Source organism: Sylvia atricapilla, chromosome 25, assembly GCF_009819655.1.
Source record: "Sylvia atricapilla isolate bSylAtr1 chromosome 25, bSylAtr1.pri, whole genome shotgun sequence".
Lineage (NCBI taxonomy): Eukaryota > Metazoa > Chordata > Aves > Passeriformes > Sylviidae > Sylvia > Sylvia atricapilla.
The window spans coordinates 532,826-551,905 of record NC_089164.1 but is presented as its reverse complement, the minus strand read 5'-3'; the positions used below and the strand labels follow the sequence as shown (position 1 = coordinate 551,905).

At 60.3% G+C, this 19,080-nt stretch overlaps 1 protein-coding gene across 1 annotated transcript; it reads right to left on the bottom strand.

Moving 5' to 3' along the window:
* Positions 1 to 6,484: 6,484 nt before the first annotated feature.
* INKA2 (inka box actin regulator 2) lies at positions 6,485 to 18,821 on the bottom strand. Its single transcript, XM_066335925.1, has 2 exons — positions 18,745 to 18,821; positions 6,485 to 7,458 (listed from the first exon to the last, which is right to left on the bottom strand). The coding sequence occupies exons 1-2, from the start codon at positions 18,778 to 18,780 to the stop codon at positions 6,574 to 6,576; spliced, it is 921 nt and encodes a 306-aa protein (XP_066192022.1). The 5' UTR covers positions 18,781 to 18,821; the 3' UTR covers positions 6,485 to 6,573.
* Positions 18,822 to 19,080: the final 259 nt, after the last annotated feature.

Genomic DNA, 19,080 nt, shown 5'->3' with positions numbered 1-19,080 from the left:
CTTCCAGCCCGGGACTGTCCTTCCCCATCCCCGGGGCTGTGGGGACACTGCCCCAAACCTCCCCCGAGACTCCGCCAGCACACAACTGCCCTTGGGCCCTGAATCCCAGAGCGGCAGAGGAAAACGGGTCCCTCCCGCTCCCGAGCTGTGAACGGAGGCCCCACGCCGTGGCACTGGGGATTTTGTGACCACAATTGAATTTTCTGCCCGTGTAATGAGCTGTCTGAGCCCCGCGGGTCCCGGCCCGGCCCGGGCACAGTCCCCGGGGACAAAGGCGCTCCTTTCCTGCGCGGGGTCAGGGCCTGAATAATCCCGGGTCAATGGCCCAGGAAGCCGAGGGCTGGCTGCTGCTGGTTGTGTTTCTCCTCCCCCGGGGCAGGAGCAGCTCAGCCCCTTTGGGCGCACGGAGATCTCCCTCCTCCAGCGGAGAGCTGAGAGCTCCTGGGCGCTGCGCAGAGCGTGAAGGCATCGGCCCCACGGCCCCAGCGCAGGGCTGCAATCTGACTGATTCATTTCCAGTGTCGCGTTCGGGACCTGCTGTCCCCCAGAGGAAACGCTGCCAAGTCCTGAACCTGGCGCTGCACAGAGATGGGAGCTCTGCGCCCTGTGAGCATCGTCCTGCTTCGGGATTCTCCGAGGCTGCAGAGACGTGTCACACGGAATTACCCCTGTCCCGTGGAATCCCGTCATGGCCAAGGACCTGAGCCCCTGCTGGGGACAACCCCCGGGGCTGGGGACAATCCCCGGGGCTGGGGACACCGGGAGTCCTGCCCCGGGGGTGCTGCAGGGGTGACAGGCTGCGCAGGGAGACTGAAACCCAGGGAGGTTAAACACTCCGGGATGGAGGCCGGGGCTCCTGCCCGGCTGGGGGGCTCCGGGGCTGGGCTGGGGACACCGGGGCCACTCTGGCACCCCGGAGCCACCGGGGCCACTGGCACCCCGGAGCCACCAGTGTCAGACATTCTGTGACCCCAGTGCCACTCAGTGTGACCCCGGAGCCACAAGCGGCAGTGACTCTGTCACCCTGCAGCCAGCAGTGGCACTGTGACCCCGGCCCGCCGCTGTCCCCCTGCCCTGTCCTGTCCCTGTCCTGTCCCTGCCCTGTCCCTGCCCTGTCCCTGCCCTGTCCCTGCCCTGTCCCGGCCCAGGCTGACCCTCACTCCCGGGCCGAGGAAGAGGAGCAGCGGGGGCGGCCGCAGGGCGCTGGGAGGAAGCGGCGCTTTGGCTGCTCCAGGTGCCTTATCCTGCCCATCTCGCCGTGAATTAGAGCTGCCATAAAACCCCTGCGGAAGGAGAACTCCGGCTCCACTTTCCTGGCAGCGCAGCTTTTCTCCAGAGAGCCTCTCAATGCTCTCTATAGCTGCAAATAGAATGTTTCTCCCATTCCCCTCGGGAATAAATGCGAATTCCCCCCAGGAATAAATGCGAATTTCCCTCGGGAATATCTCTGTTACTTGCCTCTTTGAGGCGGATATTCCGTGCAGAGCCAACAGCATGACATCAGCGGCACGATTGAGAAGCAGGTAAGCAGCACACAGAAAGCTCCCCGCTGCAATGACCCCACATGCACAGGACCCGCTCTCTCCTTTTCCCGAGCAGAGCTCCATTCAGGGCACAGGAAGCTCAGCACAAAGCCGGCCGTGAATCCTTTCCACACCATTAGCATGAGCACATGCAGATCAGGCAGCTGCAGCAGAAACGCCTGGCCGCCTGCCTTCGGCTGCCGAATGGGCCCGGGACGGGGAGAGAGGAGGAGGAGGAGGAGGAGGAGGAGGAGGAGGAGGAGGAGGAGGAGGACGGGGAGCTCTGGGCAGGTAACCCCCGGACAGCCAGAGCTGAGCCATCCCGGCACGGGGGGACGGGAGAGAGCCCAGCCTGTGAGCCCCTGACGGGACCGCGCTGGGCTCGGCCCCGGCCCCGGGGGCTGCTCGGGAACCCCACCCCAGAGCTGAGCAGCGGCCCATGGGAAGGACCCCTGCAGCTGCAGAGAGGACACGAGGAGGCTGCAGGGGTCAGCCCAGCTGGCACCCAGGGGTGCTCAGGATCCCCAAAGCTGCCCCAGCTCAGCCTCCCCGGGGCCGATTGTTGCAGTAAACTCATTTCATTTCTGCTCTACCAGCGGCACAGGAGATTGCCTGCCAGCTGGAAGGGGTGCGAGTCCTTGATTAGAAATGCCGCGAGGATACAAATGAACCCGAACAAAAGGGAAGGGAAATAAACCCCGGCCTCCCCCTGCAGAGACGGGCTGTGGAAACGCTGCTGGAGGAAGGGATTCTGATGAGGGTGATGAACATTACGATGAAGGGGATGGGGAATGTGCTGGGGGGAATAAACCAGCGCTGGACCTTGACTCGCATGGATCCAGCAGGATGTGGTGATTCCTTTCCTGCTGGGCTCAGCAAAGGGAATGGAGGGGAAGTTTTGGCTCAGGCAGAAAGGCTCCCAGGTCAGTGGGCACAGCGGCACGGGTGGTTCAGGGGCTGGGCTGAGCCTCCCCAGCACCAGGAGCCCCGGGAGGGTCAGCACAGCCCAGGTGTGCAGTACAGCACAGCCCAGGTGTGCAGTACAGTCCAGGTGTGCAGCACAGCCCAGGTGTGCAGCACAGCCCAGCCCAGGTGTGCAGTACAGTCCAGATGTGCAGTACATCCCAGGTGTGCAGCACAGCACAGCCCAGGTGTGCAGGGCACAGCCCAGGTGTGCAGCCCAGCCCAGGTGTGAAGCCCAGCCCAGCCCAGGTGTGCAGTACAGCCCAGCCCAGGTGTGCAGGGCACAGGGACCCCCAGCTCCTGTGGGTCAATCACTGAACCCCAGAAGGGTGTGGGTTGGAAGGAGCCTTAAACATCCCGAATTCCACCCCCTGCCCAGGGACACCTCCCGCTGTCCCGGGCTGCTCCAAGCCCCGTCCAGCCTGGCCTTGGGCACTGCCGGGGATCCCGGGGCAGCCACAGCTTCTCTGGGCACCCAGGGCCTGCCCACCCTGCCAGGCAGGAATTCCTGCCCCGTCTCCCATCCAAACCTGCCCTCTGCCAGTTTAAGCCACTGCACAACAGTAAATAAACCCCAGTGGCAAGGGCACCCCCGGGGCATCCAGCCGTGTCCCCTCTCCTCCTGCCGCAGCAGCCCAGGGAGCCCCATCCCACTGTCAGGGGGTAAGCTGGGAAATGGTTTTGAGCATCGAGGCTTTTTAATTACAGGCACATTCGGGAGCCTTCTGGAGGCCATCTGGCCCCGGAGCCGGGTGTGGGCACCAGGAAGGGAAAGCCCGGGGAGGCTGAGCAGGAGCAGCTCCTGGAAAAGCCCTGGATTGATGGTAAGAGCTAAATCCTCTCTTCCCATTAAGCCATTTGGGCCGGAGCCAGCGCTCGGGGCCGGTGCCTTCGGCAGCTCTGGGGCGTGCTGCCCACAGCCCCTGGAGGAGACTGAGCCGAGACCCCCGATAAACCCGAGTGCCCCGGCAGCTTCCCGGGGAGCTGCTCCTGTCAGTATTGCCCCGTGTGTGGGATCTGCCCTGAGCCCACAGGACACAGCCAGGGCCTCCCCAGACACTGCCCTGCTGCTAATTAGGTGGGCTCATACTTAATAATGGAGAACAATTTCGTGGCAGTTTCACGAAGGAAAGAAGAGGAGTGAAAGCCATTATAATTTCAGGAGAAGTCCCTGGAGAAGTGAAATGGTAATTCACAAACCCAACTCTGATCTATTAGCAGATCCCACTCCGGAGACTAAATTAGGGAGGATGTCTGGCTTGGGTGATATTCTGGATTATTTGAATGTCTATAAAGAATATTTATTAAATATTTTTTTCCTCTTAAGAGACACAACTACATTTTCTCACTATTTCCAAGCGTTTGAAGCCTGGACCACAGCGGATTTGTCACTGCCAACACCCTGAATAATCCCATTTTAATGCAAAACACGCTCTGAAGATACGCTTAACAGGCAGAGAGAACAGCAACACGTTTGAAACCACGTTGGGCCTTCGGTCAGCCGTCCATGCAGAGTGCCCCAGCGGGGTTTGATCCTGCAGAGGAGCAAATGAAGGCAGCCCCAGGCTGTCCGTCCCTGGAGCTGAGGGCAGGAGGTGCAGCAGCTCCCCGGGCTCTGTCCCTGCTGCCGGGGCGGTGGCCGGGGCAGGGCCACAGCAGGAGCACTTTGGGTGGGAAAGGAACGTGTGGGAGGCAGCTGGGGCCGGGAGCGGCGCTGAACACGTGGAGCAGGAACAATGGCCCGTCCCTGGAGCGGGGACAGAGGGGACAGGGCCAGCAGCTGATGGGAGCGGCTCCTGGCACGGCCCCGGGGGCAGCTGGCAGCAGCACGTGGGGCCACAAGCGCTGCTCCTCCGGGGAAAGCTCCCGGGGCTCCTGCCGAGGGCCCGAGGCCGGGGAGCAGCGGCTGGAGCTGCTGGGCTGGGCTCAGCCCGGGAGGGGCTCCGGGGCTGGCACAGTGCGGCTGCCACAGGCCGGCAGCAGGACACGGGGACAGCCCTGGGAGCTGCCCTGGGAGCTGCTTTTCCCCCGGAGAGGAGCCCCGAGGGCATCCCGGGCTGCAGCCCCCCTGTCCGACAAATCTCCCTGTCCTGCAGATCCCCTCTCCTGCAGATCTCCTCGGTGCCAGGGGGCACGGCTGGGACCCCAGGGCTCTGGGCTGAGACCCCCAGGATGTACTTGGGCTGGGACCCCCAGGCTGTGCCCGGGCTGGGACCCCCGGGCTCTGGGCCGGGACCCCCAGGATGTACCTGGGCTGGGACCCCCGGGGCAACTCTTTACTGACCCTCTGGAAAGGAGCAGGGAGGTAACAAACAGGATGAGCCATTGATAAAAGAGGAGGAAAACAAAACGCTTTACAATCAGCCTCTCAGCACTTAGAGAAGTGAGGAAGGGGGAAGCAGCGGCCCTGAAGCCCACGAGGAGGAAGGACAAAAGCCTGCTCAGGTCCCTGCAGAAGCGCTGAGCTCGGTGCTGCCCTGCTCCTCTCCTTGTATGGGCACAAACAGGGCCAGCCTTGTGCCTATATTTAATTTGCAAAGGAGAAAAAGAATCCTGCCTCCACGCCTCTGCCCCACTGGCCTCTCTGCCTTGGGAAGTTACAGCAGCAGCGGAGTTGCGTGGTTAAAAAAAAAACCCAATCCCCCTGCCGGCTCCAAAGCCCCCCCTAAAGCGGGAGTGAGGGGAACAGGTTGTGGAACACGAGCCTGCCGCAGGCACGAGCACCTGCTGGGGCTGCAGAGGCACCGCCGGGCTCTGGCTCCCTGGGGCCGGGCCAGGACCCCCGGGACCCTCCTCCAGCCCCCGGGGCTCTGCCCTGCGAGCAGCTTCTCCCCCAGAGCCCTGTCCTCTGCCGGGCCCCGGCTGGGGGCAGCAGGGATCGGGGAGCTGCAGAAACCCTGGGGGCTCTGGGGGCTCTGGGGGCTGTGCAGGGGCTGTGCAGGGGATGCAGGGGATGTGCAGGGGATGCAGGGGATGTGCAGGGGATGTGCAGGGGATGTGCAGGGGATGTGCCTCTGCAGGGGCTGCAGGGGCTGTGCAGGGGATGTGCAGGGGATGTGCTGGGGCTGTGCCTCTGGGGCAGTGCTGGCAGCTGGGCAGGGAGCTGCCAACGACCTCTCCTGGAATGGAAACTCTCCTGGCTGCTCCCCAAAGCGCCTGATCCCGGCTGGGCACGGGCAGGGAAGTGCCCAGAGGGAGAGAAGAGATGAGGCTGTCCCACAGCAGAGAGCAGACTGATCCCACTTTATTGGAAACTCTTGGAGAGTCGCACACGGGAGAACTTGGTTCTGTCCAGACAAAGTTTGTACAACAGCAACAGGGAACACAACAAGAAAATGGGGATTGAACTTTGCACCGGGGCGAAAATCCAACAGTCAACTTCAGCAACGTTGTACCTGGAGAGATCCACAGGGACAAGGGGAGGGCAGAGGGGCAAAGCCACCGAGACCCCGGGTCACAACCCCCCAGAAGGAGCCTTGTGCCCCCCAGGTTTAACTGGCAGGGGAGGGGGAGATGCTGGGAAGGCACCAGGGATGCAGTTTAGGGGAAAGCCCCCAAAGCTGGGGATTTGCCCCCCACTCAGCAATTGTTCAAGTCTTACAAATTCAAACTTATTTCTTTCCATTTAAATAACAAGTGCTTCAGGTACGAGGCTTGGGATGCCTGGTTTAGAACCAGTGTCAAGTGCACAAGCAGGAATAGATTTTTTAACAAAACTATATATATATCTCTATATTTGCACACTCATACACACACATGCACACCGTGGATTTTGTGCTGCAGCCACTGGGCTGGAGATGACGGGATGGGCCTGGCACCAGGAGCTGCTCACCTGTGGCACCACTCACCCTAAAGCTGCTCAAGATTCGGGTTATTTTTGCCAATTCTGGTCCCCAAAGGTCTCCCCAGGTGGGCTGAGCCAGCTGCTGCTCAGCCAGTCCCTGGAGCTGGGTTCTCCAGAAAATCCCACGCGCAGAACGTTCTGCAGGACTCCTCTGGTGTCCCTGTGGAGAGCTCGGGAGGCTCCCGAGGAGCTGAGGTGGCCTCCAGCTGGTGGTGGCTGTGGAAACGCAGGGCAGGGCCAGGCTCAGACCCAAACGGCCGTGTTGATGTCAAACCCCGCCTGGCTGTAGTCTCTGGGCTCGTGGACTTTCCTGCTGCTGGTTTTGGGGTGCTCACCCCGGCTGTCTGCCCTGGGGCACCTCTCTGCTTTGCCGTGATGGCTCTGCAGGTTCCCGTGCAGGGGCAGGTAAAACGTCCCCTTGAGTTTGCTGATCTTTTTGGACCTCTTGGAGATCTGGGGCTGTTTGTCCTCAGGAGGAAGCCAGCAGGGTTTCTCCTTGAGCAGCCTGTCCCGGTCCGGCCGGACGCTCCTCAGGAACTTCTTGAAGATGTTGGCCGTGAGGGAGAACTTCCTGCAGAGCTCCTGGGACCTGCTCACGGACAGGGACGCCTCGCTCTTCTCCCCCTTCTTATCCAGCTCGGGCAGGTCCAGCCAGTTCCCCACCAAGTCTGCAAAGATGTTGTCCCCCAGCACCAGCGGCTGCCGGTTCCTGCTCTGGGACATGAGGGACGACGTCCAGTCGTGGCCATCGTCACCGCCGGGGCACTCCTGGCCCAGAGGCCACCCCCCGGCCGTGCCCCGTGCCCAGGGCTGGCCGTGCTCTGCCCCGCTGGACACGGGGCCGGGTTCTGGAGGGGGGCTCCGACCCTCGCTGCCGAGGCTGCGGGAGCAGGACGGGGGCTCCGGGGGCTGCTCAGGCTCCGGGAACGCCGTGGGGTGGGACACGGGGGCAGGGGGGCAGCGTCCCCGAGCGTCCCCCAGCCCCGCGTCCTGCCCGGGCCCCCGGCGCCCCGAGAGGTCCAGGTGCTCCAGGGCCGTCTGCACCTGCAGCAGCTTCAGCTCCTGCAGGGCGCCCATCATGCACGTCATCTGCTCGTGCAGCCCGTCGCCCACCTCCTTCATGGACAGCTGCGGAGGGAAGAGCACACGGTCAGCGTCCCCAGCATTGTCACCAGCACTGTCCCCAGTGGATCAGTGTCCCCAGCACTGTCCCCAGCACTGTCCCCAGCAGTGTCCCCAATGGATCAGTGTCCCCAGCAGTGTCCCCAGCAGTGTCACCAGCAGTGTCCCCAGCAGTGTCCCCAGTGGATCAGTGTCCCCAGCAGTGTCCCCAGCAGTGTCCTCAGTGGATCAGTGTCCTCAGCACTGTCCCCAGCAGTGTCCCCAGCAGTGTCCCCAGTGGATCAGTGTCCCCAGCAGTGTCCCCAGCAGTGTCCCCAGCAGTGTCCCCAGGACAGCAGCAGCACGGGGCAGCAGAGCAGGGCTGAGCACCTTTCTGGGCCATCCCCGCCCTCCTGACCACACGTCCCCCTGCACTACAGCCACTTCACCAACTGCACCCGACCTCCCTGAGACTTTCCTAGGAGTGTCCCTCTAGGAATAAGAGGAGCTGACAGAAGTGGCTTGTTTGACCTGACAACCAAAATAAAGAGTTTGAATCTCCATTAATTGCTTGGCAGAAGCCCAAGGTGTAGAATTATGAATGGTTTTGGTTGCCGCCAGTTTTAGGATATTCTTGTGCTTTTGAGTCTTTTGTGCCCTGTCACCAGCTGAAATCAGGAGCCAGAACAGAGCCTGGCTTCCTTACCTGGGGTGCTCAATTCGATTAAAAATAAAGCCCAGGAATAATTAAACTGTTACTCCATAACACATCTTCAGCTCTCAATGCCCTCAGCACAGGCACCTCTCGCTGGAGGACAATCAAAGACATTTCAATGCACTGGAAATTCTGCACAGAACAACCAACAAACTCTGGGGTTACTCACATTCAACCAGGAATTCTTTGATTGCCAGCCCAGGACCTTTAGTAGCAGCTCTGCTTCATCCCTGAGCCTCACCACAAAGACTGAACTTCCTGCACCAGGTTTAAAATAAGCAAGAAATTCTCCAGAGCTCCTCGAGTCCCCCCGTTCCCTTTGGCTCTGCTGCTCTCTGTCTCCTGCAGGATCTGGATCATATTCCCAAAGCACACCAGGAAGCAAACGGGCTCCACTTTCCAACAGCTGCCACTTGTTCTTTGGAGCAGGAGGGGCGCTGGGAAGGGGCAGGGAGCAGCGGGGGCCGGCGGGGCTGGAGCTGAGGCCGTGTCACAAGAGATTACCCCGTCCAGGGCAGCTCCAGCCTGCGCTGTCACCAGCACTTCAAAAGGCCCATCACCGTTTTTTCTACAGCAACACATCTCAGGATTAGGGTGAAAAAGGCCAGTTTTTCTTTTTTTCCTTGTGTTCAGCTTTACATTACCACGCTTTATTTTCTCCATCTCCTTCATCCTAACTAAGCTGGCTCAGTCACTTGCTCTATTTCCCTCTCTGTACGTGGACTGAGCAGTGAGAAGGAGCAGCCATCAGAAACCTGTGACAACCCAGCTCCCTAAGTGCAAAGTGCTCAGCAGTTTCTGACCACAAATGCCCATTCCCAACCCCAGAACCTAAAACTAAACTCACCAGCAGGTTACAGCCATTTTTCAGAGCTTTTCTCTCAAGAAACTTGTTTATCACCCGGAATGAGCACACGGCTACAAAGATACAGAAAATCTGTGCTCAGCTTCCTGATTCCACCACCCAGAGCCTCCAGCTATGGCATTTCTTAACATCAGCAAATAAACTCCTGCTGCAGACGTGCAAATACTGTCCCAATCACAGCCTCTCCAAGCTCCTGGTTCCCCCACCGAGCCGGGGCCTCAGACAGAGCCCTCCCCTTACCTCGCCAGATCTGCTGGAATGCTGCTCCTCCTAACCTTTCTTGCCTTATTAATGGCAGCCTCTTTTATCTGGGGCTTTGGAAAAAGCTGGATTTGGAGGCAGCTTGGCCCCTCATTGGCCAATTCCCACCAAATCCCCCGGCAGTAATCGCCCGTGGGGAGTGCGAGCTCCTCATCCCCGGGCTGGGCTCCTCATCCCTGTGCTGGGCTCCTCATCCCCGTGCTGGGCTCCTCATCCCCGGGCTGGGCTCCTCATCCCCGGGCTGGGCTCCTCATCCCCGGGCTCCTCATCCCTGTGCTGGGCTCCTCATCCCTGTGCTGGGCTCCTCATTCCTGTGCTGGGCTCCTCATCCCCGGGCTGGGCTCCTCATCCCCGGGCTGGGCTCCTCATCCCTGTGCTGGGCTCCTCATCCCTGTGCTGGGCTCCTCATCCCTGGGCTCCTCATCCCTGTGCTGGGCTCATCATCCCTGTGCTGGGCTCCTCATCCCCGGGCTCCTCATCCCTGTGCTGGGCTCCTCATCCCTGTGCTGGGCTCCTCATCCCCGGGCTCCTCATCCCTGTGCTGGGCTCCTCATCCCTGTGCTGGGCTCCTCATCCCCGGGCTCCTCATCCCTGTGCTGGGCTCCTCATCCCTGTGCTGGGCTCCTCATTCCTGTGCTGGGCTCCTCATCCCCGGGCTGGGCTCCTCATCCCCGGGCTGGGCTCCTCATCCCTGTGCTGGGCTCCTCATCCCTGTGCTGGGCTCCTCATCCCTGGGCTCCTCATCCCTGTGCTGGGCTCATCATCCCTGTGCTGGGCTCCTCATCCCCGGGCTCCTCATCCCTGTGCTGGGCTCCTCATCCCTGTGCTGGGCTCCTCATCCCCGGGCTCCTCATCCCTGTGCTGGGCTCCTCATCCCTGTGCTGGGCTCCTCATCCCTGTGCTGGGCTCCTCATCCCTGGGCTCCTCATCCCCGGGCTGGGCTCCTCATCCCTGTGCTGGGCTCCTCATCCCTGTGCTGGGCTCCTCATCCCTGGGCTCCTCATCCCCGGGCTGGGCTCCTCATCCCTGTGCTGGGCTCCTCATCCCCGGGCTCCTCATCCCTGTGCTGGGCTCCTCATCCCTGTGCTGGGCTCCTCATCCCTGGGCTCCTCATCCCCGGGCTGGGCTCCTCATCCCTGTGCTGGGCTCCTCATCCCTGTGCTGGGCTCCTCATCCCTGTGCTGGGCTCCTCATCCCCGGGCTGGGCTCCTCATCCCCGGGCTGGGCTCCTCATCCCTGTGCTGGGCTCCTCATCCCTGTGCTGGGCTTCTCATCCCTGTGCTGGGCTTCTCATCCCTGTGCTGGGCTTCTCATCCCTGTGCTGGGCTCCTCATCCCCGGGCTCCTCATCCCTGTGCTGGGCTCCTCATCCCTGGGCTCCTCATCCCTGTGCTGGGCTCCTCATCCCTGTGCTGGGCTCCTCATCCCTGGGCTCCTCATCCCTGTGCTGGGCTCCTCATCCCTGTGCTGGGCTCCTCATCCCCGGGCTCCTCATCCCTGTGCTGGGCTCCTCATCCCTGGGCTCCTCATCCCTGTGCTGGGCTCCTCCATCCCTGTGCTGGGCTCCTCCATCCCTGTGCTGGGCTCCTCATCCCTGTGCTGGGCTCCTCATCCCTGTGCTGGGCTCCTCATCCCTGTGCTGGGCTCCTCCATCCCCCCGGCTCCTGTCCCGGTCCCCCCCGGCCCCGGGGAGCTGCCCTGGCACAGGACAGCCCTGCCGGGCTCAGCCAGGCACAGCCCGGGGGAATGAACCCTTCCCTCACAGGCACGAACAGACCCGAGCCCAAACCCGGCACTCCTCCTGCTGAACAAAGGAGCTGGGGCTGCCAAACCCGGTGCCAGAGCCAGGCTGGGAGCCTGAAAAGGACAGGGGATGTTTTCCTCCATGGAAATCTCCCGTGAGTGACAGAGATGGGGACGCCTGGGCTGGGCTGGAGAAGGACTGGAGATGTTTTCCTCCCTGGAAAGCTCCCCTGTGGATGGCTGAGATGGGGACGCCTGGGCTGGGCTGGAGAAGGACAGGGAATGTTTTCCTCCCTGGAAAGCTCCCCTGTGAGTGACAGAGATGGGGACGCCTGGGCTGAGCTGCCCTCACAGCACAGGGAGCAGAGCAGGCTCTGGGCTCTGACTCCTCTCTCCTGCCCCACCGGCAGCCCCAGAGGGGTGCATCCTGAAGCCCACCCTGCAGTGCCCCTCCTGCAATGTGAGTCCCACCAGCAGCCACGGGGTTTTCAACATCCTGAGACTTTTAACTCTGCTGGCACACGCTGCTGCAATTTTGGGTTGTGCAAGTTAAAAAATGAAGCAAACCAACCCCCCCTGCTTTATCTTTTGCTCCTCATGGTATCTGCTCAGTCTTTTACAGAGTGCAGAGTGAGGGGAGCCCAGCCCAAGGTGAAGTCACTGCCTGGTGACCCAACAGCCCGCGGGGCTTGGATTCCATCCACCTGCAATTAAGAGTACTCACCTTGGAAAGAAAATTCTGGAGGGAAAATAAACCTTCCCCAGTGTCTAAGTGCCAGCCTCTCCTCCCTGCCAAGATCTCAGCGCTCCCAAGTTCAGACTGGCTTCTCTGAGACTCCCCAGAAAAGGAACAATGTCCCAGAGGAGAGAGATCACCTCCCTGGCAGAGGGTCAGGACTGAACTACCTGGGCTGCGAGAAGAAAAAGGGATTCTGCAAATAATTCAGCAGACTGAGCTGGAAATCAAATGGATGCACTGCTGGAGGTGGTGGAACTCCAGCTGAAGGGAGCCCTTGCAGCCTCACTGGCTCTTGCTCACACACTTCATGCAGAAGGAACTCAAATCCGCGGTGAAGTGGATTGCAAGCAGAGCATGAATGTGACACAGAACCCCAGAGAGCCTCCACGTGGCCTGGAGAGGGACCCCGGCCGTGCCGGGCTTATGCAAGGGCCCTTACGTAAGCTGGGCATGAGGAGATGCTCTGGGCCTCCGGGAGCTGCAAATGCCCACCTGCCGTGGGGCCAGGGGGCTGCAGTGCACAGGGGCTGCAGAGCACAGGGGCTGCAGCACTGGGGCTGCACAGGGGCTGCCTCCTGCACTGGGGCTGCACAGGGGCTGCCTCCCCTCCCCTCTGCCTCCTGCTGCTCCCTGCTCAAGGTGCACAAACCCAGCACATTTCCAGGGTGTCTAATCTGAGACACTCTGCCCTTCAATAGAAGTGGTTGTTTGGCTCCTCTGCTTCCAAAAAAAGCCCTCTTAGAACCATGACAGCTTGCAGACATCCAAATCTATCTCCATAAACCAGTTAAAAAAAAAAAAAAATCAGATGCCTCAAATTGGATGTCATTATTCCTGAAACTTTTGCAATCCCTAAAAATTGGCATGAAAATTTTTCTGTCTAATTCTGCACAAGCCAACTCATGCCCTTTACAGCAAGACAAGTACTCACAGGGCTGTGCTCCCTGCGGTGCCTGCTGTGTGATGGGAGAGGTCCCTGTCTCCACACTGAGCTGTTACCTGGCCCAGCCCTCCTGTGCTCTGCCTCAGTGCTCCTCCAAAGCAAAGTCAAACTGCAGGCACCCCAAAGCACCCAAAACTGAAGTGCAAAATTCAAAATTCCGCTTTCAAACGATCAAAGGGAATGTTCAACATGGGGGGAACCAAACCCAAACCTCCAGAGTCCGTATCCAGAGCGGGTTCTGCACTGGGAATGCCCCACCCTGAGCAGCCAAGGCACCAGCTGCTTTGGAAGTCCCATGGGAAGTCCCTCCCCATGATCTCCTCACCCAAACAACAGCCCCAGGTGCCCACAGCCGGGGAGGCAGTGACCTCCCAGCACTGCTGAGCAGAGAGGGGCAGAGCCTGTCCCAAGGAACCTCCCCAGCAGGGACTGGCGTCTCATCAAACTCAGCCCTGAGATGGACAAACCCGACATTTTCCTGGTCACTTCCCAGGTGAATGAGCAACTTTCCCCAGCCACTCTGGGAAGTGATGTTTTTCTGTTGACATCTCCAAACTCTCAGAATCCAGTTCCAGAGGATCTCCAAAGGGTCTCCTGGAGCCACAGCTGGGATGTCTGCACTCCCAGCCCACCCCCACATCTGCCTGCAGCAGCTTGCTGAAGGAAAGGAAAACCCCAGGACACAGAGCTGGGCCAAAGAGCCCTGAGTGTGTTTGTCACAGCGAGGAGGAAGACAGATGTCCAGCTCTCAGGGAAAAGACATGCACAGACAGGAAGTTATTGCTAAGAGGACAGGAAAGAACAAATGGCAAATGGTTCTTAATAATAGTTCTGATGGGCAGCAGAGCCAGCCCCAAACAATCGGTATTTAAAGCAGATGACATAATAGAGACTGAAATTATTTTAGAACTGCTGAGCTGATCATGTTGTTCCTGTGTTTTCCTTTGGGTCACTAACTGGATTAATCCCCAGAAGGCTGCAGTTGTGGCTGGGCACAGCTCCCACAGAGCTCCACGTCCCACCCGCCTTCTCCTGCCCCGGGGGATGCCCAGGGCCTGCACTCGTCTTGCAGCCCTGGCTTTTGATCCCTGTGATTCCAAGTCCCAGCTCCTGTCCCCACGGGGCGTGTGGGTGCACACGGGGTGGTCACTGAGCTCTCAGGTGAGCTGACAGAGGAAGGACGCTGAGGCTGAGCCCGAGGCTCACCCTCACAGCAGTTCCTGCGGATCCTGAGCACATGTTAACCATGAAAACTCACACGCATCACTCCGTTCTCCACCTTCCTTCCCACTGCAAGGATATTGGTCTGTGCTTCCCAACAACACTCCCTGTGCCTAAAGGCAGACCAGAAAAATCAATTCTCCTCAACCCGGATAAAAATGGGCCAAAAGTAACTCCAATCTTCAGACTTTGACTCACAACCCACGGATAAGAGGGACCACAGGACAGGCCACTGAAGATGATGGTAAAAATGTCAGTTTTCAGCCCAGCCCTGCTTCCCTGGGAATCTGCTCTTTAACATTCCTGGTTATGTGGAGATGGGAGTCTGAAAATACCCATCCTCATCTTTAGGTGACTGCTCTGGAAATAACCCAGAGGACAGAGCCTGTGGCTGCCTTCTCTCCCCAGTTACCCGTGACAGGACATCTGCTGTCAAGTCACTCCTTTGCACCTTTCCCTCAGGAACACCAAGGAACCTGTGACAACCCCCCAACCTTCTGGCACTGGGTTAGAGCACCCAAAAAGGGACCTGCAGCAGCAGAGACACACAAGGAGCTGCCTGCTCCCACTGCTGCCCTTGGAGCAGCGACCCCGGACCCTCAGGGCTGCATTTGTGCCTCACAGGCTGCACAGCGCCCGAGCTGCCCCTCCAGAGGGAGCAGCAATGAAAACAGCAGCTCCTCTGGAGCCTGACACAGTTACCGGAATAGGACCCAGTGTGAGACAAAGAGTAAAAATAATTGGCTGTATTTTTCACTCAGACCAAATGTTCTATTCCTGCAGGATATTCATAGCAAGAAACATTGTCTACCAGGACATAAATTCATGTAAGAAGGGAGTCAGACTCTATCAAACTCAGTAATTTGATGCATTTATGACAAATGTGCAGGGAGAACATTAAAAGTTCGAGTCAGAGCGGTTAATTAAATCCTTTTCCTCCCAGAAGAAAGCAACAGAAACCCCAGAAATGTCCTGGATTCATCTGAAAGACCACGACACTCGGAGCAGAGCTGCCTGTGCCCCCTCACCTGCTCCAGGCACACAAAGCACGTGGCAGGGGAATCTGCCCCCCGCACCCAGAGAGAAAACAGCGATTATTGGAGCTGCAGACGAGCCCCAGGCCCCATCCCAGGGGCCAAGGGCGATGCTGCAGCCCGTCAGTGTGACCTGTGCTGGTGGCAGAGCGCAGGAAGCACTGCCAGTGCGGCGTGGGGCACGGAAAGGAAACCCCTCTGCTGACCCCTCAGCAAGACAAAACTGCTCCATCTGACCCCCCACGGAAAGGAAACCCCTCTGCTGACCCCTCAGCAAGACAAAACTGCTCCATCTGACCCCTCACGGAAAGGAAACCCCTCTGCTGACCCCTCAGCAAGACAAAACTCCTGCTCCATCAGCCCCTGAGCGGAGAGAACTGCCCTGTTCAGTGACCGGGGAGCAGGCACACGGCCCTGCCGTGCCTCAGACCCTCTGCAGGGTCCCAGTGCAGCCCAAAGGGCCAGGGGGCTCTGAGGATGGGGATGAGCTGCACGAAGGGCAATTCCCGAGCTCTGGGGCACATTTCACAACTGCCAGGGCAAGGACGGGTGACAGGAGTGCGGCAGTGCCACTTGTCCCTCCCCACGGCCACAGAGCAGCACGGCAGGTTCCCCGAGGCACAGCGAGCCCAGCAATCCCCAGAGGCTCCCGGAGGAGAAGGAGCGCTGGGGCATGTCCTGCACCCGAGGCGCAGAGCTGGCACCGAGTGTCGGACACGGGCTGAGGGGCCCGGGGTGACACAGCCCAGCAGAGGTGTCCCCATCCCCGCGGGCCGTGGATGCCTGTGGCAGCTGAGGCTCTCGTGCCCGCCCAGCCTCTGGATGAATTCCAATCAAAGGGACACCACAGATGCCAGAGACGATCAGCTTACAGCGGCAGCACGCGGCTGGGACAGGAGATCCCCCGGCTGCCTGAAAGGGCTGGGAGTGATCCTGGGGAGCGCTGGCAGAGCCCTGCCACAGGAAACGGGAAGAGCAGGGTCAGCACAGCCCGGCCTCACTGCTCAGCCCTGCTGGCACTGCTCAGCCCTGCTGGCACGGCTCGCCGTGCTCTCGGGGCACATTCAACGTGTTTTCAATAAACAGAGCAAGGGAAAGGAAAACCAGAGCTGGAATCCTCCTATCTCACACTGCTGGGGGTTGGCTTGCACCAGAAGATAACCTTTCCTTGGGAACTGGGCCGACATCCACTATTTCTTGAGAAAATCCCCTCCTCAAAACTGGCCAAAAGTCTGGTTCAGCAAACCAGAGGCTGCTTGCACTGAGACTGTCCCTCTGCTGATGGGACAGTCTCTAACCCTGCCGTGTGACCCTGAGCAGCCCTCATACACCTGGCTCCTCACGGAGGGTAAGGAATAAATCCAGAGGGAAGCTCTGCAGCACCTCCCTGCCCAGCAGCGCTGCTCCCCGGGCACAGCACAGCCTGGGGCTCCTAAATCCGGGGGGCTGCCGGGGCTGGACTGTCCCCTGCCCCACTCACTGGGGCCAAAGCCACTGTCACCACTGCTGCCCGTGGCCCTGGGGCACCCAAAGGCCGGGCAGGGGCAGAGCAGCAGCTCCAGAGCCCGTGGTGCAGATGGGCCCAGCTGTCCCTGCTCGCTGCTCCTCACACAAACAGTAATCTATTTTAATTCCGGGCTACGGGGACTGATTTTTACAAGCTGTTACCGCTCAGGATACCAGCGATGGTTGTTCCCATTGCCACTGCTCCCACTTTCACTCCAGGCTGAGCTGCTCAGCTGCACGGAGGCTGAGGGAGGTGACCCCTGGCCAGCTGCACCCTGCAGATGTCCCACAACTGCCCTGGGATCCCTGCAGAACCCGTGTGAAAGGAAGTTTTAAAGTCTGAGTAACAAAACCCGGGCGGTGGGAGGGGGAACGAATGTGACTGGTGCAAAGCAAACGCGAGGAGACCCAGGCTGCTCTCAGTCAAGTCACAGCTCGTCCAGCTGAAGGTGACAACTGCCCCTTCCCAGGTCTTTTAAGCCGAGCATACACACAGAATTCTGTCTGGCTAGGTCACGGTTTATTGATATAATAAAAACTGTTGCATTTTTACAATTGAAAAAAAGAGATTCCTACAAGGAGTGAAAAAAAAAGCCAGAATTTTCTCACTCAAAGTATTTTTTTCCTGCCTTTCACATTAAGTGAGAGGGATCTGCCTTTCTGTTGAAGATATTGACTCTTCACAAGTTGTACTTTGCACTACAAAACAGTCCTGGTTTAGATTCAGAGGTGCAGTGTTTAGGCTCCTCTACAGAAATACTGCTCAGATAACAAAACCACTTTGGCCAGAGGACAAAACACTGATTTAGGAACCCTATTCTTAGGATGTTCTTCTGGAAGTTATTCTTTCTCCCATCTCACCTTCTGACTCAGTCAGATTTTCAGGAGCTCTCTGATTATTCTGTACCTGGTTTGCAGTTTGCATTTCATTCATCACTCTCCGTGTGCAGCACACCAGTGACTCCCATTTTCCTTTGTTTTAGTTCGCTCTTCACCTCCCGCGTTTGCTGGGGAAACACTGGGAACGCCAGCGGGTCAAATGTCACCGCTGCCACATTTATCGGGAGGAAAAGGCCCGTGTTTCACAAGATCTGAGGAGCACAGGGCTCTCCAGCCCCGCGGCTGCCCCGGGCACGGCTGGAGCTCGGCCCGCCCGCAGGGACTGCTGTCACACACACACGGGATGTTTCCTGCAGGGCAGCACCGCACACAGCCCACGGAGCACCGACCGGCCGAAACCAGCCTCCCCAGCCCAGCCCGGGAGCTCCTGGCGTCCCCAGACTTCACCCGCCCCTTCTCGCTCTGCCTCGTCCTCCCCTTTTGTTCTCATGGTCTCTTTATCAGGATCCCGCAGACCCCCTGGAAGCCTGTTTTGGGAAGTGCCGGTTCCTCCTCCCGAGGGCAGCGGGACAAGCCCCGGCACGGCCCGGCCGCGGCCAGCCGGGCAGGAGCGGCGGGGCCAGACACCGCTCCCTCCTCACAAAGGCTGTCCTCGGGAGGAAGGGTTCGCACGGGGCCCGGAGGCGCCACCGCGCTCCCTTTACAGCCTTCGGATTGCCACAAAGTTGTTCCCATCCATCTCCGTGGCTGATTCTCTGATCCCTGACCTGTGCTGGCAGCTTGTCGCTAAAGCCCCCGCGCGTCCCCGCCGCGCTCCTCCCGGACACACGGACCGAGCCCGAGCGGCCACCGCCGGCGGGGATGGGACCTGCCCCGCGCACGGGGATGGGACCCCCGAGCCATAACCGGGACCCCTGACCCATAACCGGGACCCCTGACCCATAACCGGGACCCCAATCCATAACCGGGACCCTCAATCCATAACCGCGACCCCCGAGCCATAACCGGGACCCTCGAGCCATAACCGGGACCCCTGACCCATAACCGGGACCCCCGAGCCATAACCGGGACCCTCAATCCATAACCGCGACCCCCGAGCCATAACCGGGACCCCTGACCCATAACCGGGACCCCCGAGCCATAACCGGGACCCCTGACCCATAACCGGGACCTTGACCCATAACCGGGACCCTCAATCCATAACCGCGACCCCCGAGCCATAACCGGGACCCCCAACCCAGGACCCCCGACCCATACCTGGGACCTGCCCCCGTTCAGGGGGTCGGAAGCATCGGGATCCCAGACCTATAACCGGGACCCCCGCCCCATAGCCGGGACCCCCGCCCCATAGCCGGGACCTGCCCCGCTCACGGGGACGGGAGCGGCGGGACCCCCAGCCCCGCTCCAGAGCCGCCCCCGCCGCGCTGCCCCGAGCCCCGGCCCTTACCAGCTCCTGCCGCAGGCGCCGCAGGTGCTGCTCCATGGCCCGGCTCGGCGCGGCCCCGCCGCGGCAGGGGAGGGGAGAAGGGCTGGCCGGGGCTGGCCGGGGGCTGGCCGGGGCTGGCCGGGGCTGGCCGGGGCTGGCCGGGGGCTGGCCGGGGCTGGCCGGAGGGGAGCGGGGCTCCGCTGGCCGGGGGCGGCTCCGGGGGGCGGCGGCTGCCGGCGGGGCAGGGCTCGGGGCAGGGCTCGGGGCAGGGCTCGGGGCAGGGCTCACAGCGGGCTCGGGGCAGGGATCAGAGCAGGGCTCGGGGCAGGATGCGGGGCAGGGCTCGGAGCAGGGATC